This window comes from Rhipicephalus sanguineus, chromosome 10 (genome assembly GCF_013339695.2).
Source record: "Rhipicephalus sanguineus isolate Rsan-2018 chromosome 10, BIME_Rsan_1.4, whole genome shotgun sequence".
Taxonomy (NCBI): domain Eukaryota; kingdom Metazoa; phylum Arthropoda; class Arachnida; order Ixodida; family Ixodidae; genus Rhipicephalus; species Rhipicephalus sanguineus.
Window position 1 is genome coordinate 8377378 of NC_051185.1, and position 27481 is coordinate 8404858.

The following is a 27481-nucleotide window of genomic DNA, read 5'->3' on the forward strand; positions in this document are numbered from 1 at the left end:
GGTGCTGAACATTCTTAGCCGCTGGCAAACATCTGCGTCAAGGTTTCTCACCGACAGACGCAGAAAGTTGTGGAGGTGCTCATCGGCTAGTTAGGGCGGGGGGTGGGGGTTCCGACGTCGTGCTGGGGGCCGCATAATACTGCTCCGCGGGCCGCAGGTTGCTGACCCCTGACCTAAATGATAAGCCGATGACAGCTGTATATTTCACAACATTCCACATTTGTTGCCACGCAAGAACGCGTACACTCACGGCCGGGGTCAACGTAACAATATGTGTGCGCCGTTCCAGTGAAACGTTTCAGTTGCCTGCTGTTTTAGTAGAGAAGGCAGCTTCGTTGCACTTGTGTCACAATGTATGTCACTGTTTAAAGGGCATGCGCTTAATTGCGCACGGTGCCAAAACAGGTGCAATGAGGGATGTGTAACACAAATTAATTAGGGGGCAATGAAAGAGGGAGAGGGAAACAGGCGTCGTCAATCTCATGGCAGTGTTCGAAAATGCTCACTCCAACTGCATCAGGGTGAACTCCGGCTAAGCACGCATAAAATAATAAAACAACATAAAGCTTGCATTTAGGTTAGCGTGTCATCAGAGTTTTATTGCTGTTTCACTATTGGCAGCCTTCTACGTTAGCTTGAGGCACGTAGTTCCAACCTTCTCAACTAAATTTGAAGCTAAATCTATCTATCTATCTATCTATCTATCTATCTATCTATCTATCTATCTATCTATCTATCTATCTATCTATCTATCTATCTATCTATCTATCTATCTATCTATCTATCTATCTATCATCTATCTATCTATCTATCTATCTATTATCTATCTATCTATCTATCTATCTTCTATCTATCTATCTATCTATTATCTATCTATCTATCTATCTATCTATCTATCTATCTATCTATCTATCTATCTATCTATCTTCTTGCATGTCGTCATGTTACCGTAATCGCTGGCCTCAGCCATTCGGCACAAAAGACACGTAATGAACACAATCAGGGAACAAGATTGGTTGAGATTGAGAATCATTATACCCGGCTTAAGCTCGTGATCAAAACAATACCCACAATTAGGGTCCTGACCCTATATGAGCCGGTCGTCAACCTCAATTTCTCCTGAACGTCACAATGTGAGCGGGCGCCTGGAACTGGTGCAAATCCCATGAGTGAGGTCGGCGATTTTGACCTTGACTTGAAGTGTGAGCCTGAGGTTGAAAGAGGTCGAACGCTCGGTGAGATCAACTATTGAGGTTAAAGTTTTCCACATCCGCAACGGTGAGTCATTCACGTATGGCGTTTGGATGCTGAACACACAGCTTTTGGTGCGGCGACCGCGTTTTGATGGAGACGAAATACAAAAATATGTTCGTGTGGCGTATTTTTGGTGCAAGATTAATAATCATAAATGTGGTTAAAGTTATTCCTTCATGGTGTCTGCGCACGCCTATGGTAGAAACCGAAGGAAGAATTAAAGGAAGGAAGTAATGCTACGCAGTATGGAAATGAGGAATGCGCAGTTATGAATTCCCATTTCTGCTTTTTCTTCGTTTTATTAGGATTATCTTCGGGGTGAACAACATGTTTTTCGACAGTATAGACACGCGTGATGTCCGGCAGCCCGAAACCTTGACGAGGCCTGTAGATAAGGTGGCTCGCGTATTGACCAATACTCGAAATGGAAGGTAACAGGGTAGACATCTTATCGCGCACGCCCACCTGATAAGGATAGCGGATCGTTCGACGCGATCGTCCGAGCAAGCTCCCGCGGATTGACACGGGCTAAGAGGTCACCGGGAAAGCGACCACCGATGCTTACGCAGTATCTTTCTTTCTTTTTTTTTCTCGGTTTCAGAAAAAAAAAAAGCACATGTTTGACCCGAAAGACGCGGGTTCGATCCCGGCGGCGGTGGTCGCATTTCGATGGAACCGAGATGCTGGAGGCCCGTGTATTTAGATTTAGGTGCACGGTAAATAGTTTATGTGCACGGTCGAAATTTCCGGAGCCCTCCACTATACGGCGACGGAGTACATCATCAGCCTTACTGTGCCCACTGCAGGGCAAAGGCCTGTCCCATGTTTCGACTATCAACCCAGTCCTGTGCTTTCTGCGGACACATTATCCCCGCAAACTTCTTAATTTCATCTGCCCACCCAACTGTCTGCCTTCCCCTGCTGCATCTTATCTTGGAATCCAGTCACTTACTCTTAATGGCCAGCGGTTATCTTGCCTACGCGCTACATTCATTGCCCATGCCAATGTCTTAATCTATAGCACTTCGCCTGCATCGAAATGCGACCGCCACGGCCGGGATCGATCCCGTACCCTTTTGGTTCAGAAGCCGAGCACTGTAGCCACTGTACAACAGAAGCGGACAGTCACGAAAACGTGAAAGCGGCAAATGCGTAGGACGTATGCGAGAGCTGGACAGATATCTATGCGAGTGACGTACAAAAGCCTCAGTTACATACTCAACCCCCGTTATCTGAATGCATATTGGTCGGGCCATGATCGAGCAATAAACACCTATGCTGCTACTCAGGGCCATATCGCGGTCTTGTCACCACAAGCCGTCAACATTGTCGTATGGATTTCGCAACACTGATGCAAGCGAAAGAGTGCCTTTGCTGCCTCCTTGAAACGGCTTCCATAAAATGAATTCAATATCCGGCCCAGTAGTTTATCGGCTAAGGTGTCTGGCTGCTAAGCCAGCGTACGTGGCTTGGACTCCCGGTCACGGCGGCCGTATTTCGGTGAGGGCGCAAGGCAAAAACGCCCGTGCACGTCAGTGAGTGACAGGTGTTCGTAATTAGTCCGGAGAACCCCACCACGACGTGCCTCATAATAATATCGCGGTTTGGAAACGCAAATCTCATTTAGTAGGTTTAATCAACATATCTTTCTGCTATTTTTTAAGCACTACGTTTGCGTGTTCACAATGTTTTGTAGTCACCCTAGTCAGCTTTACGGCAGAACAAAGACTAGTCTCGGAGTTCTCCAATTATTTTTTTTTCATTAGCATGACGTGTGAACATTGTTGTTGTGAATGGAAACTTTCATGCGTAAAATTGGTAATATTTTGTGATTATTAACAACTTCATGATGCAAATTATCATGTAAAGGGAGTAGCCGGAGCCACAACCAGGCACCAACCTCTCTTTAAACACATTTAATAATAATAATAATATTAATCGTAATAATAAAAAAGCTCAGGAGAGCAACTTGGGCTTGCATAGATACACAGCGTCAGTGGAACAACGCAAAGACATAGTTTGCACTATTACACAAACATCATATTTTGGATGTTATAGCTGCATGTCATTTCAGGTTGTCCTTTAAGCTGCGTTTCAATCAGTGCATATTTACTCCATCGTAAAAATGCTCGAAAACCCTCTGGTTGCATGTGAGGTTGACCGAAGCCTATTTTCGCGTTATCTCTTGGACGATGACATGCAAGGTGCGAAGAAGAACGCGTGTTCGCACGTGCGATAACAGCGCATGACGTCATTATAGAAGCAGCCTTATCTTTCCTCCCATAAAACACAAAGAGTCATTTCATTTCATTTGACCGCAACGCTGTGAGAGGGAACACAAACGTTCGTCTGGCAGCTGCTTCTTCACATATAGGTTGCTGTGCAGGTTGCGGTAGGCAATATATGGGTTAATAATAATAACTGTTGGGGTTTCAGGTGCCCGAACCACGATATGATTATGTGGCTTGCCCTAGAGTAAAGAGTCCATATTAATTTTGACCACCTGATCAAGGTTCTCTTATGCACACTTAAGGTGCCATAGAAATGCGCTCGCCTTGACCGGGAATCGAACCCGCGTCCTCGAGCTCAGCAGACCAGCGCCAAAGCCGCTAAGCTTTCACGGCGGGTGACAATATCTTGGTTACTCAATTTCTCTCAGTTCTGCGACAAAGGTGTTATATAATATTAGCAAATAAAACAGATGAAAAAGTGATACCGATATTACAATAGTAAAGATACGGATGAATCTACGGAGAATTCAGTCAACAATTGAATACTGTCCTCACATAGCTGCATAAATGCGTGATAGGCATTGTTTGTCTTCGCGAAGGTTATTAATTTCTTCACTGACAAAACAAATATTTTCATGTGAATCCACTTCCATATCTCACACATTTGTTGCCGACCCAATTGATTTTGGGGTATATTGCATAGTGCTTATAGAATCCTTCGTGGTAAAATCCATGCGGTACCCCGTCTCTTCGCCAGTCCTTAAATTGAGATATACGTCAATGTCAGTCTGTACCGTGCAGCAAAGCTCTCATTATTACAGCGAAAGCTGTTATGAGATCATTTCACCGGCCGTTTTTGGTGCCGTAGTTGTCCGCCGCCGCCGTCGCCGCCGCCGGTGTCCGTAACCAGTATCGCTCGAAATAAGAAAAAAAACTAAATAAGAAAAAAATTCCAGGATGGAACGAGGTTCGAACCTGGGCCCTCTGCGTGGGAGTCCAGTATTCAACCTCTGAGCCATGCCGGTGCTTGAAACTGCTTTGCAAAAAGGTCCTATATAGGCTTCATGTCGAGAAGGAACCACATTAGCATATGCAATATAGCGTGGTAAAAGAGTAGAATAAGCACCAAGCGTCGCACAACGCGAATTCTGTAACCAGGCGTCACACAATGCGAATTGCGCAACGAGTAGGTTGTTGAATGCTTCCAACCCATTACAAAGAGCTCTGCCATAATTCTTCATCGTCATCACGCACAGCATCAACAAAGTGTGCATAATGCCTTACGTGCGTTTAGCAGGTACCACGGCTCTCCGTAGAATGACGAAAAATGGCACAGTGGCTGCTGCCCTACTTCTCAAAAATTACAATGATTTATAGCGTAGTGGGTTCCTCGCAAGTGCACTTCTGTTGGTTGCCAAGGAAGCCCATAATGCTCCCATGATTCATTTCCTCAGGGTCTCAATAAAGTCAATTCTCTCTCTCGCTCTACGTTTCTCCGGTTAAAGTGTGTTATAAAGCGTGGTGGGACAGTTAAATAACGACCGGGCGTCACACAATATGCATTACGTAACTAGTGGGTCGTTTAAAGCTTCCAACCCATTACAAAGGGCGCAACCATAATTATTCATCGTCATCAACCGCCGCATCAACAAACTGCACATAATCGCTTACATATGGTACCTCGCTTCTCCGCAGAACAACGAATAATGTCGTGCTGGGTGCTTCCCAAATTCCCAAAAATTACGCTTTGTGGCGTAGTGGGTACGTTGCTAATGTAGTACCTGTATTAGTAGCCACAGGAGAGTTTATAACGGGCTCTAGAAATGCCGCTCTTCCAGCTTTCGCTGTGACTGTGCTGCGCTTTCCGCGCAGGCCTGGCGTTTTTTTGTCAGTGCTGGAGATGATGTCAAGTTCATCGTAATGTATAACCTTTCTCAAATAAATAAATAAATAAATAAATAAATAAATAAATAAATAAATAAATAAATAAATAAATAAATAAATAAATAAATAAATAAATAAATGAATGCCAGTCGGCTGCTGGCGGCAGCTGTCAGCTGTCTGATACTTCATTGCAATGGGATAGCATCTGTATGAGTTTAAAAGCGAGTAGGTTGAGAACTACTTGTAAGATTTCTCGCTTGTTCATGTTCGTATCCGCTTAAGCTTATTTTATTCCAGCTTCTCAAAACGAACATTTGGGACACGGAGCAACGTGTACGTTGCACTCTCCTAATTATGCGTAATTTCATTTCTGCTCACGTTTTAACTCATGCTAGCGTTACGTAGTTCGAATAACGGCTACGCGGTGAATCAAGCTGGATCAGCTGTCTCGCCAGTTTTCTTTTTTTTCCCACGGATTAAGTTTTCAGGGGCTTTTAACAAAGCGATCTTCCTTCAGAGCCTGCATGGTGGTGTGTTTTCGCTAAAAAACTGCAGCGCAAAAAACAACAAAAAAAGGCCCAAGGACAAAACAAGACGACGATCGAGGACGAGCGCTGCGATGTTGTTGTCCTTGTTTTTTTTTTTAATTTTTGCGCTGCAGATTTTAGCAAAGATGTTCCAACACATCTCACTCGCCACTTTAATACTATAGTATGTATTCTATAAAGTCCATAAAATGTCTGAAAATAATGAAGTTAAATTCGGTGGATGAGTTAGTTTATTGTAACACTACAAAACGTCGCTATTACTGCCTGTGGATCGTCGACCAGTGCCGAAGATGACGCAAAAATGAAATGCCGATGACAACGCCACCTTCAAGATCACGCACTAGATCCTTTTGAAGTTGTGAATTTCGACTGATCAGGGAAACAGTTCATCAACGAACAAATATTTCGTTTCGTAATAAAAGACCCGAGCCCTTGTTTACAAAAAACGTCTTACGCTAAAATTTTCGCTAGAGAACATTTCATCCCATCGCGATGCGGGACATATCATTAGTGAAGACGGCTGGCCAAGGAGAAAACGTACTTTACGAGAAAGAACTTTTGTGAAGTCGGCCCTCGGCGACATAATTCAGTGACTTTATGACCCCCCCCCCCCCCGAAAGAAAATAAATAAAAAAACGGAAATTGCCACGTCAAGTTGACGTTCATGCGCTGTGGTTCGGGCGCTAAATTCCATCATTAATTAAAAAGTTGGTCATTGTTCACTTCAGTAACAGCCACCAAACATGAACAGTAATCAGTCCAACAATTTACTGCCACATCAGATAAAACCTTTCTGAAAGAATGCTCCACTTCATGTATCTGTTGACCATATGTCATTTTCTATTTTCTTTTTTTTTTAAGCCTTGCTCAATTCAATACCAATCTGTCACTCAACAGAAAAACTACGGACAGTTTGTTTTTGTTTGTTGAGTGCACACAAAAAGGTAAGTGAATGATATATTAAAGCCAGCATTTCTAAAACCAAGTTGGGAAATTAAGCCTACGCATTTCATGACGCATACACATACACATACCATGCCAACATAGACGAACACTGTCCGCATAAAAGCATCGATGTAATCTAGACGAATACGAGAACAAAACAAAGCAAAAGTGTGTAAAATGACATCTAATTTGTACCCGTTTTACGCAACAGAATTTCATGTCCTACTGGCCGCACCGTCTACGTCAGAATGCACGACAGCGAGAATTGTCCGTTCATCCGAGTGGCATGGCGCATGACTATTTTCTGAGCACGTGATCGTGCTCAGAAAGAAGAAAAAACTTAAGGCTCAAATTTTCCACCGTATTTTTTATAATCAAACAGGCATTAACAGCCGCACCTACCTGTCGGAACCATCCTATCTTTCGACTAGGCACGACCACTCCAAGAAAGTACACCCATACAGGTGCAACATAATTAATTTTTCCAGATCCTTTTTTCCACAAACTGTACGAGATTGGAACTTGTTACGGAAAGACTACGTTTCTGTACCTGATAATAATAATTCTTATTCCCGATTGTGTTTACAATAATGTATAATTGTGCTAGTTTTTGTTTCAGCTTTCTGTCACCTTTGAACATGCTAACCTATTGTCGTTTCACCTTGTTTATCTTGATGTTAACCTTGTTTCATATATTTTTATGCTTTTCACTGTAAAACATGTAACATATGACCCTACAGATGTCTTCTCCCCTGTGATAATGCCTTTGGGGCAACGCACTTATCCTGTAAATAAATAAATAAATAAATAAATAAATAAATAAATAAATAAATAAATAAATAAATAAATAAATAAATAAATAAATAAATAAATAAAACAACGTAGCAGACGGCGTTAGGGCATGGGTCTGCTTTAGGGCGCTTGCGCATTGGGTACCAGATAAATTATTGATCGCTAATATTAGGCGCTATAGTGTCCTGGGGTGAATGCTTGCGCGATATTAGTTAAGAAAAATCACCGCCCAAGCATTTCGTACAGATGGTTAACCAGCGAAACTGAAACGTGCGGCCCCGGTGTTTATCTGTCTTCCGCTGCAGTAGCTTTCGATTTCTCTGTCACCGCATTCAAGAGGTGCGCGCTTGAAACTGCGCTAAGAACACCTAAAGGATTTCACGGGCAGTGATTCATGCTGCGGCGGGTATCATGCCCAAGATATATACGCTGACAAAACCTGAATAAAAAAACGCCAGGCCTGCGCGGAAAGCGCAGCACAGTCACAGCGAAAGCTGGAAGAGCGGCATTTCTAGAGCCCGTTATAAACTCTCCTGTGGCTACTAATACAGGTACTACATTAGCAACGTACCCACTACGCCACAAAGCGTAATTTTTGGGAAGTTGGGAAGCACCCAGCACGACATTATTCGTTGTTCTGCGGAGAAGCGAGGTACCATATGTAAGCGATTATGTGCAGTTTGTTGATGCGGCGGTTGATGACGATGAATAATTATGGTTGCGCCCTTTGTAATGGGTTGGAAGCTTTAAACGACCCACTAGTTACGTAATGCATATTGTGTGACGCCCGGTCGTTATTTAACTGTCCCACCACGCTTTATAACACACTTTAACCGGAGAAACGTAGAGCGAGAGAGAGAGAGAATTGACTTTATTGAGACCCTGAGGAAATGAATCATGGGAGCCTTATGGGCTTCCTTGGCAACCAACAGAAGTGCACTTGCGAGGAACCCACTACGCTATAAATCATTGTAATTTTTGAGAAGTAGGGCAGCAGCCACTGTGCCATTTTTCGTCATTCTACGGAGAGCCGTGGTACCTGCTAAACGCATGTAAGGCATTATGCGCACTTTGTTGATGCTGTGCGTGATGACGATGAAGAATTATGGCAGAGCTCTTTGTAATGGGTTGGAAGCATTCAACAACCTACTCGTTGCGCAATTCGCATTGTGTGACGCCTGGTTACAAAATTCGCGTTGTGCGACACTTGGTGCTTATTCTACTCTTTTACCACGCTATATTGCATATGCTTATGTGGTTCCTTCCCGACATGAAGCCTGTATAGGACCTTTTTGCAAAGCAGTTTCAAGCACCGGCATGGCTCAGAGGTTGAATACTGGACTCCCACGCAGAGGGCCCAGGTTCGAACCTCGTTCCATCCTGGAATTTTTTTCTTGTTTAGATTTTTTTTTCTTATTTCGAGCGATACTGGTTACGGACACCGGCGGCGGCGGCGGACAACTACGGCACCAAAAAACGGCCGGTGAAATGATCTCATAACAGCTTTCGCTGTAAAACTAGTGCAATCGCGAAGACCCTTCCAGGTAGCGTATGCTAGCATTGCTTCTTCATTATAATTTCTGCGCACTCGCGGACTCACGGACCGCCACATTTTGCCCGCCGGAGCCCTCCACTACGGCGTCCATCATAATCATATCGTGGTTTTGGGACGTTAAACCCCAGATATTAATTAATTAACGTACCCCAGCAGTTTGAACTGCTCTGATTTTATATATTAGCGTCCATTCTTAGCAATGCGAGCACTTACTTGAAAGGACGCGAGCCCGACAGGGCCGCGATGAACGACCTGCCGCGCGAAGACGACCAGTACAGCCGTGCCTTTTTTTTCTTTTCCAGCACTGTACGCGTTTGTCAGTGGAGTCCGCAGCGGGAGATCCTGTAAGACGAGCGCACTGTGCTGCGCGCCAGACACCGTTCTGATGCGGCAGACTGAGAAGAGGTCCGATAACCTCCTCCTCGCAAATTCCGCAGCGTGGCCGCAGACGTGGACGCAGACAATTGAACGAGATAGCAGTTATCTCGTTCCCTCTTTCATTTTCTGTTACTCGTGTCCGCTTTTGAAACGATGCCGTGGGCTTTCTAATGTACGAGCATTATTGGGCTACTTTCCACGGAAAGCCGTGCGTCCGTAAGGTTACGCTCTACATTTCACATTTCGTATTTCATATTTCGCAGTCTTTTCTAAAGTGCCGGAAAAGATCACCACGCAGCATGTACAGTGGGGATAGAAAGAAACGCGAACAGTGCGGCTTCTACATTTTCCGCTGTTTCGCATTTATTTTCAAGCGGTTGTGGCCTGGATGGTAATAAAAAGCCACTCATCCATGATACAATCAAGAACCATTCTAGCATCTCTTTATTGCCGCCAAGGTCAGAGCGTGATGAAAACAGCGCGCCGCGCTGATCGCGTTTCTTTCCGTCCCCCCTGTACGTTGCCACAAAAAGTTGGATCGGTCGTTTTGGAATGCCCTTTACAACGTAACAAAACGCACTTGGTCCTAAAAGGAATATTAAGCGTCTTCCATAGTTGATCTTAATTGTGCGCAGTGTAAAAAAAAAAAAAAACCTAGCGAGCGCCACATACCGGCAAACCATATGCCGTTGGTTTCATTCAGTTGCGGTTAACCACTTTTTCTTTTCTTCTTATATCCTTGGTTCTTGTTATGTGAAACACCCTGTATACGGCAATGCTCTATTACCGCAGTAGGAAAGCAGGAAAGTACAGCTGCTGCAGCAAATAACCATGCAATGCATGCTAGCTTTAGTTTTCTTGGCTAATGATTAATGTTGGCAACTGTTGACATATATCGACTGCTTACTAAACTGCATTCTATCTATCTATCTATCTATCTATCTATCTATCTATCTATCTATCTATCTATCTATCTATCTATCTATCTATCTATCTATCTATCTATCTATCTATCTATCTATCTATCTATCTATCTATCTATCTATCTATCTATCTATCTATCTATCTATCTATCTATCTATCTATCTATCTATCTATCTATCTATCTATCTATCTATCTATCTATCTATGTGTGTTTCTGTGCGCTTTAGATACATCCTCGTTACATCGATACAATGTCATTAACCACGGCGTCAGCTCTTGCACGTCGTGGCGCTCTTTGGCCACCACTGGCCCTTGCGCCATAAAAATTCTCATACTATCATCAGCTCTGTCCTATCACGTTCTTTTTCTTGCGGTCTTGCACACCAAACATAATTTCTTTGGATTAAAAATAACTTTTTAGGATGGTGCGTTTCTTCCCCCGTAGTTTTCCAACGAACGCCACTGGCTTTTACTATAGTAAAGTGCAGCGTTTAATTGTAATTGTCACTGTTATTTTTTACCGTGCTTAGAAAACTTCATGAAAACGGTATTCCCATTTTCCCAAACTGGGTCACTGAGACTTTCCTTATCTCGGTGTAAGACAGGGAACACAACAGGAAACCTCATGATTGGTCACGTATAATGACGTCAGAAAATGTCTCCACTTGCATAGCTGGTAAAGTGGGGCGGTGTGGATGACACAAAATTGCTTACCCCTCTACCTGTGAAGGTAAGACGTTCTTCCGGCCTAGAAACAAGAGACGTTGCTGGTTCTTTTTTTTTTTCTCGCACTTTATTTCCTGCCGCATCTAATTGCGAAAACGACTTGTACGACCGCGTCATAATGCACGCCGAACAATGTCAGAACGGCAGAGCAATAACGCAATTATGCTAAAGACACATAACGGCTCTGCCGACGTCACGTCCTGCAGAGCTGAATCTTGAGTTGCAGGCTCTCGTTGCAAGGATCATGCGACGCCTTTCGCGACGATCAAGTCACATGCAATTATGTGTATGAATGAGAACCCCGCTAATTTGTAGGAATGGGGACTCGCATGTATATTCACGGTGTTTTTGATAAGCGCCAATGGGAAAATTGGAGTTATTTCGTAGCATTGTTCTCGTCAAGGTTTACTTTTCATGAGCAGTGAAATTAGTTTACATGAAATAAAATTTTCTCGTGGCTAGACTTCAGGGGCGTAGCCAGAAATTTATTTCAGGGTGGGCTTTCGTCCCCCGTGATATATATATATATATATATATATATATATATATATATATATATATATATATATATATATATATATACAGAATGCATGAATTTCAGGGGGGAGGGCAGCTTGAAGCCCCCCCCCCCCCCCAACCCGCTCCTGGCTACTCCAGGACTGTATTCTGACTATATTCTGAGCAAGTATCATGAGAAAATCATAACACGATTTGTGGCACTACCAGTGACGCTTTGTGACGTTAACATCGAACTAGTTGACGCGAAAATTAACATTGTAATAATGATCAAAAACAGCTCTGCTTCCACCATCAGCATCACACACCATCAACGCAGGAGGTACCAGTGTTTATATTTTCATCGAGTTTATTGGCTTGGATAAAACAACCGTCACAAAAACACTTTGTAATAAACAACGTTTTTATAGAGGTGAAAAGGACTGTAAAAACAATATTCATCGCGTAACATTTTGCGCTGTCATTATGTACAAAACAGTCACGCGTGAGTTTCCGCAGCGCTTAATACCGTAACGAGGGCGATTAAATTTCCATTTCGATAAACGCGAATCGGATGAAAAACACTGTGTGGTTGTAAGTGATAACAAAGTCAAAGGACATCGGTGATAATTAATGCCCGAACGGGTATCGTCAACGTAATGAGTATGTGCATGGATGACGGAAAAACAGGACTGCAATGTTGGTGAACTGTGACTGTAGATAAGAGAGTAGATAAAATAGCGAGACAAAACAATGAAAAAAGGATCGTGGTTGGCTAGCACTTCATCTAAATAATAAAAAGGAAAACGGCTTAATCATTGACGTTTACCGAGGAAAGATCGAAGTATTACCGATTGTATTTGGTTTGAGCTGGAATAATTCGTGCGTGGCCTCCGCGATTGGCTTCGGCAACGAACGGCGCGCTGCCGGTGCTGATCGCGGAGGCAACGAATTTGTGTATTCGTGTGAAGCGAAAAATTTTGACGGAAACACATTCGCGATTCACGCAGAAATGATGCGACACTAACTAGTAACTATTACATTCTGTTACGTTGTTACCATAACATTGCGTGCAGTTTCCCCTTCGCTATTTTAAAACAATTTTTATTGTCACTCTTCTCACGAAACGCACCGCTGTGAGAATTGCTCTAAGCCGCATTATCTTATCGCCGGTCCGTCGCTGATAGCGAGAAAACACGCTATTACTTGGCAATGTATTTGAGTGCGAGACGTGAAGCCTTCTTATCTTCTTCAGATGTACTCAATTTACGCAAGCATGAAGGGAAAGTTTGCTAGACATTTCGATCACGTTTTGGCCCTCTGACAAAAAGCCGAGATCTCTGCCGCGTGACTAAAAAGACGCATTAAAAAGACATCACAATCTTCGTGTCAAACGCTGACTAAACATTCACCCGTGCAACAATTAGGTGTGAGAAGCCATTAAAAAAAAACCGGCAGTCAAGAAGGCGCATATGGTAGAGCTCTCACGCATATAAATGGACATAATCTCGTTCACGTTGAATAGTAGCTACGGTATACTACGGCACAACCTCAACGATGGCTCACGTTTATACCAAGAAAACGCATTACGCCAAAAACTCTCCTTTCTCAAAGGTTAAAAAAAACAGCTTTACAGAATGCATATGTGTCCAGATATATTCTCACATGTATCGCTTATATCCCTTCGAAACATCGCTATTTACATTAACAGTGAGTTGTGAACGCGTCCTGCTTGAAACTTCCAAGTTATCGCATGCATACATAATTTATATGGGAAACGCAACGAGTGACGTGCATAATCTCAGATTACATTGATAGAGTTTCCCACAAGGACGATAGACTTACAAAGACATTGCATGGAAGGATCAGTAATTTGGCAAATATGTTACTGATTGAATACCTTGATTTCCTTTTCTATTAGAAGAGCATAATTAACTAGCTACGCTGTGTTTTCTTTCGTTTTGTTTTGATTGCGTGAAAAATCTTCTCCAGGGACACAGTGACACGTCACCACGACTTCGTCTGCTATACGTCTCGTCTGCTACGTGGAGGCACACATTTTGTGTCGTTAATGTGTTCGCGTGGTCGTTAGTGTGTGTTCAGCTGCTTCCGAACGTGAGGGTGCGGAGCAGCACGAGCGTCGCTGCAGCCAGCAGCATGGCGGCGGAGGTCGTGGCGATGCAGCCGCTACAGCGGTACGCGTTGAAGTCCCTGCACTCGTAGTCCAGCTCCCTGGTCTGCTGGTAGAGGATGTTGTCGATTACCGAACTGCCGGCGTCTCGGCACTGGTCGTGCAGCACCACCTTGATGCACTCCCGGTAGGCTAGCGTGGCGCTGCGAGTGTATGAAGGGTACAGCACGAGGATGAAAAGTTGGGAAGGGCAAGTGAGCTAGCGCACAATGTGTCGAATCATAGGCGTGCGCGGGGGGACAAATTTTCGCCGTAGCCCCCCCCCCCCCTTATTGGTCGAGTCCGAAAGAAATTAACCATAAGCTCCGCACTGGGTACAAAAAAGGAAAAAAATACATCTGCATGTTGCTCACAACGGCCTACCTTTGGTCATCGGCTTTCCGGAGGTAAAAATGGGAAGTAAACCGCTCTTGGAATACATCAGAGATCCTCGGCCGCCACTATCGTAAAAACTTGGGAGAACGCGATAGCGTGATCGGACCGTGTTCGTATCGCCTTCCCAACCACTGGTCTCGCTTCACTTCTCAGTGGACACCTAAACCATGCCGATTTAACTCTATACAATTTAACTCTATACAATCACTCTATACGAGTGATTTAACTCTATATAATATCATCCAGGGCCTATAACTTCTGTGTTCAACTGGCTTTGAGTAGGGTGCTTGCTTAGCTGAATACATTGCAGAGCCCGTTTTTATGGCTACCGTATATACTGGCATGCTTCCAGCATTGACTTATATTTGCTAGTATTGGGTAAATTGTGACCACTGTGGGCTACGTTTGGCCAATGCCGGCTAAGCTTGGCTATCCACTGTATAACGGCTGTGTACCGATTCCAGGCGGCATCCAAGACCGTCTACGCTGACAGCTTGGAAGATAGCATCGAGTCCCAGCCGTCCGAGCAATGGAACGCACCTGGATGACGTCTGCTCGTCATGGCGTCACCTCGCGTCGACAAGATAAAGCTGAGGAAAACAGACAACTGTTATGCCCTTAAAGGGGTCATGAACCACTTTTCCAAGTAATGATCTCATGACCTTAGTATCGGAGTTTACTGCCTCCCGAATCGATTGCCGCAAAAAATTCTCGAATCCGTCAAGAATCAGCGGAGTTACGGGGGTTTGGCGCACGCTCTCAGCGCTTTCTCTCTTTTCTCGTGCCGACGAGCGCACTGGAAGCTAGACAGGGAGGGATGGCACGGGGGTAAGAAGTTACGTCAGCGCGCGTCATGAAACGCGATCGCTCTCCCGCTGTGATTCGCACGCGCGAGTGCGGCTACCGTGTAAAGTTAGCAGACTGAAGAGTGCGGCACGGCCAAGTGGCGGCACCCCGTGGCAAGAAGCGCATCTCATCCGGCTATCGGCCAATAAGCATGCTATGTCTCCGCGACGTCATCGTGCAGACGCCCCGCCCACCGACGAGAGTGAGAACCGGCCTCTGTTTGAAAAGAGGGCACCTGAGGAAACGGCAACTTCGCGCTCCACTTGTGGCCTTTACGTGGCGCGCACGACTGTACTATTTTGCAGAGCAGTTCATAGCCGTGTCAGCTTTCCGCAGGTTGTGTTTTTTCAACAAGCCCAAGGGGTGCTTCATGACCCCTTTAACTTCCTTCGCGTTCGCATCTACGAAAAACTGAACGTAGCTCACACTAAGTGCGTAAGAAAGCGTCTACTTCTGGGCAGGCCATCATACCGGCGAGATCCAAGCATAATGGCTCAGCCACCATCTTGTTTGGACAGCATGGTAGCCTGCATCGTATTCGTCTCTGATGCTGTCTTCTCAAAGCTGTCTGTTTTGCCGTCTATGGCGAGTATTGGAACACACCCTTAGCTGTGCACTGCAAGTGCAAGCCGCAACTCACCAGCAGGTCTCGCGCACACGGTCATCCGAGTGGTATCTCCTGGCGTTGTACTGCCTCCTCTGGTGCTCCCTGGAGCAGTCTTGGATGTACTCGCTGGCACGAAGCATGCAGTACGAATCTGGTGCAGTGGATAGAAATACACGACACCCGCGATGATGAATGAGGCTGTATATGAGTCTGTTGAATGTATATGAGCAATCCGTAATACGTGTATGTGTTTTTGGCTGAAAAAAAAAAAGACCTGATTAACGGTACACAAACCGCCGACCGCAGTATTGAACTAAAATACGTTTTGATTGTGAACAACCTTGCCGTGCCGAAGCGGAAACATCTATTAATTCAATAGATTTTACTTTGGTCGTCGCTTTGTGTAGTACTCATTATGATATTCCACGACCAGATTCCATTATACCTTTGGCATTAAAGGGCATCTGTTTGACAGGTGAGAAAGCTGCGCATGTTGTGTTAACGAACGTGGGAGTTACAGCGGTACAATAATTTTAGGTATTATTAAGTAAGGTAACGAATTAGTGGGCCTGCGAAATGAGGTGAAGGGCAAGTTTGAATCTAACTCTAATTGATAAAAGAATACAATAGCGTTAACAGATCTATATGAAATTAGATAATTTTTTTGCGCACATTGACGTATTACGTATGCAGACACGATAGCGCAGTCTTCGCTGCATAAAGTGAGAAAAAAAAAGTAAATAAAAACAACGGGCATGCAAGTAAGCAAAGAAGGTGCTGTAGTGCTTGGGAAAACACATAGAATAAAATGAGCGTCCTTTTCTTCCTGCCAGATAAGAAAGAATGTGGAATACCTTGAGTTAATTTATAAAACCTGGGATTTTTTTGTGTAATTATTGTGCACTTTAACCTATACGCACACAAACGCTATACCATTGTGTCGGCACCGAAACGCGGCTGCTACGACTGGGGAATCGAGCACGCGACCTCGACAGAACACCACTTGTCCAAGGTCAAACATGCCTCTAAAGACAACGACGCGCTTTTGGGGTGATTGTCGTTATAGAGACGGGGCGGCTTTTGCGCCTTCCTTTACGCCGCGTCCCCGGTACTTTAACGTCACGAATGCTTATGCCCGTAAACGTGTTCATGACAGGAAAGTCGCGAGCGCAGGGTACCAGTTCTAAAACAGGTGCACTCAGGATAACTGGCAGATATTCGTCCGTGACGATGTATACACGTGTCAAGTTTATGCCTTAAATTTTCCTCAGTGCAATGGCCTTTGTGAAGGCGACGATGGAGATGTATTGTAGTGTGCTTTGAATTTTTACAAAGGATATTGTGCTGTGGTTTTGCACCAAGAGTAATGGATAAAACTCTGGTGGTAGAATTTGCGTGCACGGACAGCGCGTCTGTTCCTATCCAGCATGCCACACGTGACTTTAACTAAACTTCGTCGTTCGAGTTTTGTATGGCTTTGAGAGATTCTTATCTTGACTTTACTTAAGCTGGTTTTTTTGTATTTCTAATTCATTGTATGGCAATAATTCTTATTAAGGCTGAACTCTTTCTACCATAAGATTGTTCGAGGCAGAAGCTATTACGACTAACTGTTAGAGAAGACTGCAAACAAAACAATTATTAAATGAATGAAAACAAATAATCGAGCAAGGCTTGGGAGAGGACTACTAAACCATGATCACACATATTTTACTCAAACAAGAAGACGCGGCACGAGGTAACAGACACAGACTGCATCCGTGTTTGTTACCTTGTCCCTTGTGTTTTTGTCTGATCAACAAATCTGTGAAAACTAAATAATCGACGCGATTATTGACATTTTAGCAGGTAATTACCCACAGTCAGTATAACCAGCCGTAGACAAATTAGACTTAACAATTCAGATATACAAAGGTACCGCGATTTATTTTCACACGATAGAGTAATGAAATTAATTATGAACGTAAGGCAACTGAATGTCTCTAAGCAATCTAGCTCGCAGATAAAATTAGCCACAAATGATGAGAGAAGTTTAAACTTTTTTTTTGTCACTGAATCCATGGTATGGTATTTTTGTATATATAGTCAGTTGTGGATTTAATTCTCTTAATGTTTTCCCTTTGGTTTGTTTTGTTTTGTTTTAATATTACATTGTGATGCTGCTGCTTTGAGTTGCAAACTACAGTAATTGTTCTTGTGCAGGAGGTCCCGATACACTCTTTGACTATGGGACCTCCTTCTGAACAAGAAATATTTGTAATATTACCGAACACTTTAACCACAATGTCGTGAAATAATTCGCACACCAAATCCAGTTTAAATGGTATATCAACGATATAAGCACATTTCCAACTCTAGGGTAAGTGAGGTGCTAAAATCAAGTGTTACAATAAGCTGTTACAATAAGCTGTTACAATAAGGTGTTCCAATTAGGTGCAACAGTAAGGTGTTACAATAAGGTGTTACAATAAGGTGCTGCAGTAAGGTGCTACAATAAGGTGTTACAGTAAGGTGGTACAGTAAGGTGCTGCTATAGGGCGCTACAGTAAGGTGCTACAACAGCCCCAGCGTGAGTAGTGAATACTCGGTTAAACGAGAAGCCAAAGACGGTGGTTGGTGCTGTGTGGTGTAAAGGAAGCCTACCCTCGTTGGAAGAAGACGCCCTAGACGAGGGCGAGGAAGCGGAAACGGCCGAGAAATTGTATCGGTGCAGTGGGGCCAGTGGCAGCGGGGGGCTCGTGGAGGAGGTCCCCAGGTACCGAGGAGGGTAGTAGGCCGGGGCTGGGAAATGGGGGTCACAGGTCATGCGGGTGCGAGGAGCATGCATGCTGTGTACGTTTATCCTTTATATTCTATAGCGTATATATACAGCGGAGACGGGAAGGCAACCATGGAGGACGCAATACGTTACGAGAGAGCATTAACACGCAGCCAGTCTTGGTAAGCGAAACTCAGCGCCAAGCCATTCTCTTTCATGGTGAAATGCAAGTAGCGCAGAACAGTAGAAGCATGCAGTTAGACTGGACACTACAAGCGCTTACTCGCAACTGAAGTTGATCGAAAGACACAGAGTAAAGAGGTCAACACGAAACCAACTGCGCAGTCCCCGAAACAGAGTATTTTTCACTTTATGCAAATCACACGAAGCCATTCGGTCTTTAACCCCGCCGGGGTGGTTTAGTGGTTATGGCGCTCGACTGCTGACCCGAAGGTCACGGGTTCGAATGCTGGCCGCGGCGGCCGCATTTCCATAAAGGCGAAACACTAGAGACCCATGTGCCTTGATTTAGGGGCGCGTTGAAGAACCCCAGGGGGACGAACTTTGCGTAGCCCTCCACTTCGGCGTCCCTCATAATCATATCATAGTTTTAGGACGTAAAACATCAATAATTATGATCATTTGGTCTTTATGTGCAAACACTGTCTTTTCCACGTGGTTTCATGTGCTTTGCACGAAGTGACAAATACTGTTTTGGAGACTGCGCAGTTGGTTTCTTGTAGAACTTTTAACTCTGTTTTTATTTTTCAGTACATGTCAATTGCGAGTAAGCACTTTCAGCGTCCCATCTAACTACATGTTTTCTGTTGTATCGCTCTGCCTTCGTTTCATCATGCAATATCGTGCTTGCTCCATTCTCTTCTCTCTTGGCCACCGAGCATAGCTCCATCACGTGACCTCTGAGAGACATCTTATTGGCCGAAAATGTTTGTTCGGTGGATACGTTCGTCCGACACAATTTTTCTCTCGCTTCCACCATGTTACGGTGCTCTCTCCTAGCGTTTCTCCCTCCATGTCAGCATTCCCCTGATGCGTACCGGAACGGAGTGCAAAAAGCGACATGTTGTGGAGCTGTCATCAAACCTGATGTGCTGTTATACAGTTATAATTTCGAATGACTACTCATTCCAAATTGAAAAGCTAACGCAAATGCTTTCCCGGCGATTGTATCGCTGGCGAGTCAAGTTAGCGCCAAGTTTTCAAAAAGGTCTCGCACACTTTGTTTGAACAAACCGTCACAAGGTGTCGCTACCAGTACTCCTGTTTTATAACACGTCTTTTCACATTCCGGCACGCGTCTTTGCTATGTGCTAAACTCTCTGCTCTTCGTAAAGCTTTAATAGCGAATATAACAAATAAAGCGAACACATGCATTATCCTTCACATCCAATAATCATGTAAATCACGTGGGATTATATACAAAGCAAATATGAGCGTGCATAGTGGGGCGAGGAAATGGAAATGTGGGATTATTGAATATCAAGGTTATGGGGATTAGGGCGTCTTTTTAACTCTATTCTATGTGTAAATCTGGACTCATTTGAAGACGCCATCTACTCAAGTTATATCACATGCTTTAGGTCAAGCAGAGCGAGTGCACATGTGAGGTCGTTAAAGCTTGCTAAAGTTAATTAGCTTTCTTTCACCTAAAGATTAATGGTTGCAGTACAACAAAACGTGTTCTGGTTATATTTAATGCATCATAGCTATTTCATACATCCAAAGCTGTTTTATAAGTTTTAGCACGCATCATGTGAACATGTTGAGTGTCTAGGAATATCTATCAGCAATAATTTCAATGACCCCTGATAAAAGAGTAGAAATGGCTACCACAGTAATTTACTGGGTGAGATTGAGCAATCTTAATAATTAACGCTACTTTGATAATGAAGTTTTCTTAGTGGTGCTCAAAGTTTTGCTGGTGTCTAAATGTGAAGCGATTTTTTAACTATCATATTAAGGTACACGTCATACTTGTTACATTGAAGCTACTCAGTGATCTCGCATGTCTTCTCCGTCCGTACTCTCCTGCAACTAGCATTATCCGTCATTAAGATAAAGAGAGAATTTATTTAGAGGAATGACAGAAACGTCTACCTGAGCTTAAATTTGGCTCTAGTCAGCTGCTACTTTTGACTTGTGTAAGTCGCCACTGATATTTTAAATGGCACCTTTTGTTACTGGATGTGAAAAATCCTTGAACATGGGGTGTCGCAGGAGCCAACGTTTAGACGAGTGGACTTGCCTTTGTCAAATCAGCGTTTGTTACATTGACAAAGGCAGGTCCAATTGCCGAAACTTTGGCTCCTGCTACACCCCATGTTCAAGGATTTTGCATCTTTTCTAGCTTTCATCTTCCATTGAACTTCTCTTATTTACTACTTGTTATTGTTAGGTAAAGAAAGGTGGTGCTGTTTTCTGCAGCCTATAAGAGAGCACGGCTTAGGGAATGGAGTGAGGGAAGAAGAGAAAAGAGATACAGGAGCGATCTCCATTGGCAGCGTCAGGCATATGCATTGTTGAATGAAAACTATGCAGTCTTCCGTCTTCTCTGTTGGAGGATTAGCGAAGTGTGTCGGTTTTACTCGCGTACCTTGCGTGTATGGGGCGTATCCTCCGGGTGATCCCGACCGGTAGATGCTGTGCACGTCCCGTGCTTCTCCGGAAGTGGCGCCGCACTGCCAGCTCAGTTCCCTCGCTCGGTCCACCAGGTAGGAGGACAGCTGGCGCTCTTCCTCCACCGAACACCGACGGCCGGCCACGTCCTTGACGCAACGCTTGAACGCCACGTAGCTCCTGCACACGATGGAAACCAAAGGGGCGATGTTAAGGTGAAAGCCCGAATTCGTATCTCGTTGCGCGGCCCCTATAGTGAAACACGGCAGGCGAATCAAGTGGTACAAAAACCCTCGTGACATACGTCACTAATGCCGTGATGCTGTGACGTCATTACGGCTTTTTGTGATAAGTAAACGGTTAGCACTTAGTCAGTGAATATGCCGACCTTTTTTCTAGTGCGGCGTAGCGAACAGGTGGGCGAAGTGTCAGCCTTGAGCCACCGATCGGCAAGGGGACCCACCCGCCGCGGTGGCAAATCAGCTATGGTAATGCGCTCCTAAGCATGAGTTCGCTGGTTCGATTCCCGGTCACGGGGGTGGTAGTTCAATGGGGACAAAATCCTAAAACACATTCGTATACTTATATTTAGATACACGTTAAAGAATGCCAGTTGGTCAAAAGTAATTTCGAGTACCTTTCTACGACGTGCCTCATAATCATCTCGTTGTTCTGGCGAGTAAAACCCCAGAATTTATTTCGTAACAGGGGGAGCCGTTATTGATCGCTGAAAGCATACCTCTTCGTGGGAACACTTTGCCTTACAAATGGGCGTAGCGATTCTTTATCTGTTCTCTCAGCATTGCTCAGCTAATTATTCGAAGAGACGCCGATAGAGAGAACTGCTAATGAATTCTCGAGCTTTGGGACCATGTCTTCCCGACACCCGCGGAGCGGGCTTACGGTAGCGGGATGATAAAGAGAGATTACTCAGTGCGAGAGGGGCTCAGAGCAAAGGAATGCTTCTGTCCTTGGAATATAAAGCGTTTCCGTGACGCACACCGCCCAAGATGAACGCCCGCCTCACGGACACTGGAAGCAGCGCCTCCTCCGGAGATGGTCGTTGTGCAAACACGATGGGCGTCGGCCACCCGCTCACCTGCACGAGTCGGCGACGATGGACGCCTTGCCCCCGGCCACGAAGTTGGCTTCGCACTGCTTCACGTCGTCGTACTGGAAGCAGCGGCTCACGCGCCAGCCTGCGCATGCGTGGAATGGATACTCGTAAACTATACCGTTGCAAGCTCACAGGTTTGCATGCTCGCGAAAAAACCGATGCCGCACGCTCAGGGTGAACAAAGGGCACTGATTGCACAACGACACTGTGCTCACGCAAATCACAGTACAGCTTGAGCTTGAAAATTATATAGGCGTAACTTGGCACTCCCTCATTGACACACACACACACACACACACACACACACACACACACACACACACACACACACACACACACACACACACACACACACACACACACACACACACGCGCACGCACGCACGCACGCACACGCACACGCACACACACATTCCCACACGCAAGTACTCGCGACCGCACCCCACAAGCAGTGCTCCTAATTTGAACATCAAGTTATAATAAACACAGTACACCTGTCACTGTTAGGGGTACTTCAATTTCAAGGACGTTTCCACAGCATTTCATTACCATTCTGGTTCAATTAAAAAACTCGAAGGCTACGAGACAGAGAGAAGTGAGAGGAGGCAACGTCGTGCATTCAAAATGTATCAGCAGGATCCCCTTCTCAGAGCCTCCAAAAGAGCATTTTCCCCGTGGCAGCCGTAGTTTGGTTGATGGAGGTCGCAAACGGGCGAACGGACGCTCCGCACGTTTAAACCTCCTAACTCCTCTTATGTTACATTATTTTGTTATCCTGTACTCTCTTTCAGGTGGCTCTTTTATGGGCTGTAGAACAGAACGCCGTCTTTTCTTTCCTAACCCCCTTCTCCCCTTCTGCTAGGAGAGCGCAGAAATGCAGATTAGAAGATAAAAGATGTCGTTACCATAATTAAACAATGCATTTAAGTATGCAATAAAAGATGTTTATTATATAAAAAAGAAACAACCTCGTTGCGTACAACGGGCCGATAATCTTGCTGCTTTATCTACGAGACAAGAAAAAAAAGCAAAAAAAATCATAACAATACAATGCTAGATACGTAACCTGCAGAACACTTGCTAGTTAAAATTCGCGTGGTTGTGTTGCAATTATTAATAATAAGCGCTTTATCTCAGATAACAACTGCTCACCATGAAAAGCAGCGTATTATGTCTGGCAATCTAGGCAAAAGTAGGGAACGCTTAGCATGCTGTGCGAGGGTGGCTGAATGCTTCCTGAAGAGATTTCTACTTTTAAAGCAGGAGTTCATTAATGAGCAACACGAGATAATTGTGAAACGCAGAATGGACGACTGCGCGGGAAGAACACACGAACAAACACACATACGTGTAGGCCGTGGCTCATGGCCGTGTTCCGGGCTCCTGGGTTGGAGCACAATAGGTCATCAAAAGAATGCTATGGACTGTAAAGTCATTTGGGAAAGGGGACTGAAAATGGGGAGGAGCAAGAGGAGAGAACTTCTCACTAACACACAAAGAAGCGTTCGTATTGGTTGGTCAACGCCTCGCGCTGGGATAGTGCGTCTCGAGAGAGACAGAATTGTTTTTGTAGCATTCCAATCAATTGGCTGTTCACTTCCTATAACGTTATACTTCGTGTTCTTTTTTTTGTTTTATTTCTGCGGTGTCATCTTTGCTGAAATGTCTTGTACGTAATATGCGAAATCACTAACAAAATGTTAAGATAGCGGCAAAAACACAATCGTGTACGCGGAGATATCAAATTGAGAAAAGTTTCCCATTGCGGAACTGTTCAAGAAGAATTTTTAACTGTGTGCTGGAGCTGTGGTTTACAAACTTTTGCGCGCGAGTATACAGCAGTAATAGAGAGATGCAAGAAGGCTTTGCACTTCTAATTATTTCTGAATCTATCCTAAGCGGAAAGCCTCCGCTCCGTTTCTATGTTTCTCGGTTACATCACTTCACGTTCAAGGCAACATGTACACTCCGTTTGAAGCGAAGCGCGAGTAGCAAGTTTTTTGTGTATGCGTTCGTTTTCTTTTCGAGAGTTTAACAACGAGATAACAGTCCCGAGCCAAGTTCGAAGGAGACCTGTGGCACTCACCTCCGTCCAGATCGCACGATCGGTCAAGGAAAGACTTCGCGGACAGTATGACGTCACCACTCTTGTCCTGCTGATCTCTGGACTGGCAGTTGGCCGAGTGCCACATCAGGCAAGCCATGTTGTCCCGGACAGACCTGTCGTTTACGCGAATACGACATCTTCAATAATTCAAAGGTGATGAAATCTACGCGATTTAATAAAACACGTTCAGGATCATCTTAATAAGCGCTATTTACCTTATCGACATTCTCAGTTCTGCTATTGTCCCTCGTATAACCTTGCTCCTGCTGCTTTTGCAAGTTTCTGAACAACATAAACTAGGTTTCTGACGCGGCATCAATTCTTCTTTTACGATATATAGAAATCAATCATGGTATAAATCATGGCATACTTTTCTCATTCATATCGTTCTGGAAGTGTTTAAATTAATTATCGAATAAAGTTGCTTCTGTCACTGTGTTCAAGCATCTGCCTAAAGAGCATTTGTTTTTAATTCCCATGGCGTTCCGTCTACGTTATGGCGGGAATCTCGACATCGTATTTCATCAGAAAAAAAAAAAAACTTGGCAGATCCCACGTAGTGATAGCGGTGTCAGGTCGACGTCCATGTCCGAGCCAATTGCGAATGGCGAAAATAGAAATAAAAAAAAGTGAGGACGGTTCAAAAATATAACCACTTTGCTTCATTGTAGCTTTTCGCCTGTTCGAATATTAGGCACATTGTTGTCATTACGCCACAAACGCCCACAAAACGAAAAAAAAAATTGAGCGAGTGCTGCTCACCTACAGAGGTTGGTGATTTCCTGGCCCCTGAAGCTGCGGCTTTCCTGCCGAACTTGCCTCATGACGTCATCGCGGCACTGAGCCGCCCGCTCCAAGCTGCACGTCTGCGCCGACGCTGGCAGGACGTCTGCGAAGTGGAATGGTGAAGACAATATTTAAATGGACAGTCAAATTTTGACCTCGTTAACGTCGCGAAACGGCACGTTAAGCTATGAGGGTGGAGGTCCAGGATTAACGTTTGCAATCTGGTGGGTTTTTTTTTTTTTTTCATTCGGCCTTGTCGAAATGTGGCCATAGCTACAGGAAATCGAACGTATGCAATAATAGACAGCGAATACATGAATACGTATTCAAGCCAAGTCAACAAAATACTCTTAAAATATTGCCAATGAGTGGATGAGAATTAAGGGTACTGGAAAACCTGACTAATAGTAATAATGATTTAAAAACCAACAGAAATTCAAGTCAGTTGAAGCACGCGTTGCAAGCATCATAGCCGTTATAATTTTATAACTAAGCCATGGCTACCTGGAATAAGGAAGTCTCCCACCTCTGGGCGAAGAGAACGCCCGCCTGGTCGGACAATAAAGTTTATGTCTGTGCGTGCGTACGTGTGTGTGTGTGTGTGTGTGTGTGTGTGTGTGTGTGTGTGTGTGTGTGTGTGTGTGTGTGTGTGTGTGTGTGTGTGTGTGTGCGCGCGTGCGCGCGCGCGCGCGCGTGCTTGTCTTGCGTCTCACAGAGCCAGGCCGCAATCGTTTCATTTTTATGTTATTTTTAACAGCGAAGCGGTTTAGCAAATCGTTTCTTGTCAGACGAACAAAAAAAAATCATCCTTATAAACGGTACGTGCCACAGAAATTGGGTGAATACCGCTTCTCACCACTGGTCCACTAAGAGTGAAGAAGGCAACAGTTAGCCCTACAACGAAATGGCTGCGAAGACGCCAAGTACGTACGACGAGAGAATACTAAATAACAAGAAAGGCAACGACGGATGAGAGAAGACCCCGAAGCGATGAAAGGCCTACGCCAACGACGACATGCCCGTAGATCTATGGGAGGTGCGAACGCTTGGTATCAGCGCAAGTTTCTGTCTCTGGAGTTCGGACATCCGTGTCGTGTCTGTGACTGTCTGTGGTTTAACTCGAACCTCTCTGCGCTGAGAATCAACGTAGGAACAACCAGCATCACTTAGCTACAGTCTAGCAACGACCTAGAAACAACCTAGAAACAACCTGCATCACCTAGCTGAGGCTAGAAACAACCTATAGAAGCAACCAGATTAGTCTTCGGAATCGTCCAGTTTCGCTATTTCAAGCCTTGCGCGGCTTATGTAAGCTTCGCCAATTTTTACTTCTTTATTATTATTTTCTTGTTGCTCGCTGCCTACGTTGTAGCCTTCAACTCAGCAACTGAAGGCGTAAGAACCAGTGAAGCTTGAGCAAAGAAAGAACATCAGCACTTTTGAAATGCGCTCCATTGTACCCAAGCGCCTAGAACACACACACACTCAAGAAAATCGCACACAGCAAGAGCACGCCGTACAAGTGCGTAGCAATTTGCCGGATTGGTTTCCAAGGGCGTGCTTTATGAGCGCTATCTGGTTGTGAAAGTGCGCTTTATTGTTAGCGTATACATTCTGTTAGTGATCGTAAAGGTAACGAGTTTTTCGAAGGCCGTTCGTTGCACTGTTACTGCGGAAGTTACCAATGCTCCGCGCAAAGCACGTTGTGTCCTTTACTGCTCACGTCTTGTTGCCTTCGTGCGGCGGTTGCTAGTTTGATTCTGTTATTTTTTCCTTGGCACGTCATTTTATCTTGTGGAAACTATGAAAACTTGTTTTACTGATGGAAAGCGTGTTCGCGGTGTCGCAATACGCGCAAGCCGACCGAAAAAGCCAGCGTGTTTCGCATCGTCATCGCTGTCATTGCTGTACAACCTCAGCCGGCTTAAAGGGCCCTGCAACACTTTTCAAAGTAATAATCGAATGGCTTCATTAAAAGAGCTTGTTGCCTCACGAATTGACTGCCGCAAAAAATTTTTATAATCCGTCAAGTACGAGCGGAGTTACAGGGATATTGTGTCACGCTTCAAGCGCTTTCTCTCTCCTCTCGTGCCAGCGAGCGCGCTGAAAGCTACGCAGGGAGGGGGATGACACGGGGGGCAAGATGATGCGTCCCTTCGCCAGCGCGCATCATGACCTTGAGCACTTTCTTTTCTTTTTTTTTCTTCGAATGTGCGGCTTACTTTCAGTGCGATCGCGAGCGCGGGCACGTGGCGGCATCCCGCGGCGGTCACGGTAACTGTGCAGCTCACGATCCTCAAATCAGCCAATGGCCGTGGTCTTTCG

The 27481-nt window shown here is 44.7% G+C and overlaps 1 protein-coding gene across 2 annotated transcripts in view; it reads right to left on the bottom strand.

The window, feature by feature from the left end:
* Positions 1–13709: 13709 nt before the first annotated feature.
* Positions 13710–27481, bottom strand: part of LOC119406957 (uncharacterized) — a 28185-nt gene continuing 14413 nt past the window's right edge. The window contains exons 2-8 of one of the 2 annotated variants that reach the window (XM_037673769.2): positions 25133–25259; positions 24350–24483; positions 22246–22345; positions 21124–21326; positions 18395–18532; positions 15785–15902; positions 13710–14066 (exon numbers count right to left, since the gene is read on the bottom strand). In XM_037673769.2, coding sequence (XP_037529697.1) covers positions 13832–14066; positions 15785–15902; positions 18395–18532; positions 21124–21326; positions 22246–22345; positions 24350–24483; positions 25133–25259 — 1055 coding nt within the window. In that variant the 3' untranslated portion in view covers positions 13710–13831. The remainder of the gene's footprint in view (positions 14067–15784; positions 15903–18394; positions 18533–21123; positions 21327–22245; positions 22346–24349; positions 24484–25132; positions 25260–27481) is intronic. The other variant, XM_037673770.2, reaches the window with a different exon arrangement.